Source organism: Trichomycterus rosablanca, chromosome 2, assembly GCF_030014385.1.
Source record: "Trichomycterus rosablanca isolate fTriRos1 chromosome 2, fTriRos1.hap1, whole genome shotgun sequence".
NCBI classification, from domain to species: Eukaryota; Metazoa; Chordata; class Actinopteri; order Siluriformes; family Trichomycteridae; genus Trichomycterus; species Trichomycterus rosablanca.
In genome coordinates, this window is record NC_085989.1 from 28,834,945 (window position 1) to 28,839,588 (window position 4,644).

General features: G+C 39.1%; 1 protein-coding gene across 1 annotated transcript; it reads right to left on the bottom strand.

The window, feature by feature from the left end:
• Positions 1-903: 903 nt before the first annotated feature.
• si:ch211-57n23.1 (uncharacterized) lies at positions 904-4,644 on the bottom strand. The gene is made up of 3 exons (XM_062990675.1): positions 4,590-4,644; positions 1,511-2,005; positions 904-1,410 (listed from the first exon to the last, which is right to left on the bottom strand). The coding sequence occupies exons 2-3, from the start codon at positions 1,993-1,995 to the stop codon at positions 1,269-1,271; spliced, it is 627 nt and encodes a 208-aa protein (XP_062846745.1). The 5' UTR covers positions 1,996-2,005; positions 4,590-4,644; the 3' UTR covers positions 904-1,268.

A 4,644-nucleotide genomic window follows, 5' to 3' on the forward strand; every position in this document is an offset into this window, starting at 1 on the left:
CATCACCTAAAGAATATCTGCTCTGTGGTGGTCCAGACCATTGAAGAACAATGAAATCAGGTTAAAAAGGTATGTAGAGAAACAGATGGACTACAGTCAGTAATTGTAAAACTACAAAATGCTCCTATATGGTAAGTGGAGCTGATAAAATGGACAGTGAGTGTAGAGACAAGAAGGTGGTTTTAATGTTATGGCTGATCAGTGTTTATAAATGGTTCCTCAAATAAATAGTAGTTCCTGTTTACATTATTGATCATCACCAGACAATCCTGGGTATCCTTTAGCTTGTGTAAAGACAAGGCAGTTAGTGCCTAACTTAAAGCACATTGATCTGCCCAGTAAGCCACAGCTCGTAAAAAAGGTGGCTGGGTTTCATGTCTTAGAGAATGAGAAAAAACATAATAACTTAAAACAGCCAGCCACTGCATCAAGAAATTCAGCCTAAAACTTACCACCAAACAAAGACATTCATCAATTCTATGCAGATCTGAGCCCAAACTCACCTCACATGGTCCGAAAGACAGTGGAAACATGTGCTGTGGTCAGATTAGTCCATGGTTCTGCTTGTTTTTGGGAAAAACAGACGTTAAGTTTTCTGTGCCAAGAATGAAAAGGACCAGCATGTGTGAAGATGTGATTGACAGGGAATCATGAAGAAGAGAATCAGATGATGTTGAACATGGACTGTTAAGCAGCTGAAGTCTTGTATCAAGCAAGAGTGGACAAATTGCAACAAATAGTGTTCTTAGTTCCTACCCACTACAAAAAAGTCCATTAATAAGAAAGATGATGGAACACATGGGTCAACATGCTTCTCTCCCAAATGTATTGCAATGCGTTGCAGTGTGTTGATCAGTGAAAACATTCTTTCTACTTTATCTGTGAAATAAAGATTCAAGAGAATTAAAAAATCACAGATTCCTCTTTTTATTGCGTTTTACAATTGTAATTGGTTGTTTTGTATTACTGGCAAAGCTGTAGAAAAAATGGCATTATTTACCCTCAACTACGTCACACTGTGTCTATCAAGCCTGGGAAGAACTTGACTCCTTAAAATCAATATGATGCCTGCATGGTTTATCAGCACAATATAAGAAATAATACATTGCAATGTATAATAAAACAGTCCTATATTATGTTTAAGTGGATGAGATGATCACTCATCTTTTATAATAATGTGTTTGTGGAACATGGTTTGAAATATAAAAATCTCATCACAGTCATGCATCGTACTAAAGCAAAATTCGTAAATCCTCTGTTTAACACATTTAGTGTGCCAGTAGTCTGTTTAGTCTTTGCTGGATGCCATTCAAGGTCCTCTCAATGTGGGAAAGATGTTGCTCCAGACGTACAGATATTTGCTTCCTGCCATTTATGGATTCATTGGTGTTTGCAATATTCTCCTTCAAACTTCAACAAAGAAGACACTCAATTTAATTATATGTCATATGAAACACATTAAAATACTTTCTTTAGACAAAAAAATTAAAATGTAGCTCACAGCAGTTACCTGGACAATTTTTGCTGTTGCCTTGCATGCTTCCGGTTCTCCTCCAGGTCAAAGAAGACTTTCTCAATAGATTGTACAGTCAGAGAAATGCTAAGCTGATCCTCCCGAACTCCTTGTACATCTGACATTGCCTGCTCGCTATACGAGGCTTCCACTTCCTCCAATCCACTGACCTCAGTCACAGCTTGCAGAGCTGCTTGGTTCTGCAGTACCAGAAGACGTGTCTCCTCAAACTCTTTTGGACCTGCTATGTCTTCCCAGCACACTGGTAGAGATGGTGGCAGCAAGAAGTGCTGAGTACAATTTACCACATGATTCTCTGGCATTTCCCCCATGAAGGGATTCTCTGCAGAGAAGATGTGCAGCTGCTCGTGCAGGCCGGAGCCCCACTCCCAGTCTGTGTCCTCCATGTCTACCTTAATGCTGTCTCCAGAGTGGCACACAGCGAGAAGAAGCAAAATGCTGCAAATCTGTAACCAGGTCATCCTGGAGCGGCTATATGAAAAACATTCATATTCACAGATTTATTAAACATTAGCCAGTCCATCTTTAGTTGTTACTCACTCAAACTGTTTGCTTTTAGTCAGCTCTGAAACCATAAGGAGGGCTGAATTTATTTATAACAATCTATACACACAATCTTCTGTTATGGATTGCTGTTAGAAAAATGTCACAAAAACATTACATTTAAAGACACAGTGCAATCATCATGAACATTTATTTCAAACTATTTACTCAAAACCCACTGTTAATACCAGAGAGAAACCGTCATAGCCCTCTAGGCCCTCAGAGTGTTAGGTTCTAATTTGATCTACTTATGACTTGACAATCAACATTTAAAAAATACAATTCTAAGCAAATAAATCCTTCATACCTGTCTATTATTGTTTGGAAAAACATGGACATTAAGTTCTCTACCATAGTATGGGGGTGCAACAGTGTGCATGTGTGAAGGTACCACTGATGCGGTGATGAATATTGGGATTTTAGAGAGCTATATGATGCCATCAAGGTGACATCTTTTCCCAAGAAGTCCATGATTATTTCAGCAATATGATGCCAGGCCTCATTCTGCAAGCGCTTCAACAGTGTGCCTTTGTAGACACAGAACGCATGTCCTCAAAACCAGGGGCGGCTCGTTCCTTAGGGCGATCGGGCGACGCACCACCAAAGGGCGAAAGGGAAGAAATTTTTCTATCACATTCAACCAGTGTTAAACTAGCTGTGACTGTTCTGGAGTCTGTCTTGCCTCGGAATATCGTAGTCCAATCAGCGTCGAGTTGTGTTCCGTACAGTACCGCCCCTTTTGGGCCGACTCCAGTCTGACTGAAAATCGCCCCAGATCGCGCTCATAGACTCTCATGTTAAGGCTCTTTTTTTTTTTACTGCAGGCACTGCAATGCATTTCGAATGGCTTCCGGGAGGGCACGCACTTACATGCTTGCGTCACACGTAATCGTTCCTTATTTGTAAACTAAACATGATGTTCCGTATTTTTATCAATGAGAGAGAAATGTTGCAGATTAGACTGAGACAGGGCGATATGTATGAAACATAAGGAAACTGCTGCTACCATGGGAATTAGAAAGCGTTTGTTTATTATTTAAGTAAGATTCACTTTTAGTCTTAGTAACGCCGTGTGTGCGCAGGTTTATCAGCGTAACAACCTGTTATTGAGAAAAAATGTTACATGATGTTCTTTATGTTGTTTTGCCTAAAATATGGTTCTGATTTATTATTATAAAGAATGAAAATAATTAATGTTAAACAGCCTACATAAAACATTTTGATAAGGTTCCTATGACGGTGTAAGACCCGTTATATTTTTTATAGGTGCAACCCTAACCGCCTACCCCGCGCTCCCGCTCAGGTAAACACCCGCCATACCACCCCCCACCCTATGCCTTCCGCCAACCTGTCAGCCCAGGGTGTTCCTTATTTCCAGTTCTGAAAATTGGCAACCCTAATTGGAGCAGCTAGCGATCTCGTCAACATGACTACCATTACCTCAGGATCTGCTGCACCTAAAATAAAATGCTGATGAAGACTGAATTAAACTGTTAGTGTGAAGGCTTTACTTAATTTTATGATTAATGGTAAAGCTGGTCTCTCTCCATGTTCAAAGTTATCTGTGAGGGCAAACTGACAGATGACTTAAGATGTTAATTATTTAAGCTTTTCATTTACCCATTGAACGGCCATTTAATTTACCCAACACCTTGGCCATCATCGCAACAATTGCCTCCCCCCTGAGAGATTTGGCAGGAGCCGCCACTCCTCAAAACCGAAGCGCCCAGAGGAAACCCACGCAGTCATGGGGAGAGCATGCAAACTCCACACAGAAAGGACCCAGACTGCTCCACCTGGGAATGGAACCCTGGATCTTCTTGCTAAGAGGCACGCCCTCAAAATGTGTATATATTTACAAAGTACAATGATCAGTGAAAACACTGGAAATCTAAAGATTTGAGAAATGTAACAAATCACTGATCTTTTTTGGAAATAGGAAATAATTTCTTAATGCTAGGTCACAGCTGCACTTGGCTTCATATAACAATGCATGGATTGTTTATATGATTATGGTTATGACTGTATTTTATTAATCTTTTATCTCTGCCATTACAATAAACTATGGTCCATAATTGTAGAATTTAAATAAATAAATACATAAATAAAAACAAATAGTAAGTTCCACCTAATGTGTTAGTAAATTGTTAACATGAAGTCAAACTATTTCGGACATTACTTAGCTAACATTACATCCTGTTGTAACGTTAATATACTAAACCGACACGGTCATTTCAACATTACAAACATCACGCATTTAGACTGTATCTCGTTGTACTTGTGTCACCCACAATAAACTGTATCATTTAAATAAACTTTACAGTCTAAAACATGTCTTTAGAAAACAAGCACCGAAAGAGTTACTGTTCATGTTCTTAAATCCTTTCATGTTTCTTGTATAAAAACGCTAGCATAACCAATAACTAAATAAATAAACTAAAAATTCTACTAAACTAAATATCTAGCTATTCAATTTGTTTACTGTTTACACAGAAGTTAGGTTAAAATTTACCGCAGTTAGCGTGGAATTGCTCGCTGCCTCTGCTGGAGTGTGCGCCTGTTCGTGT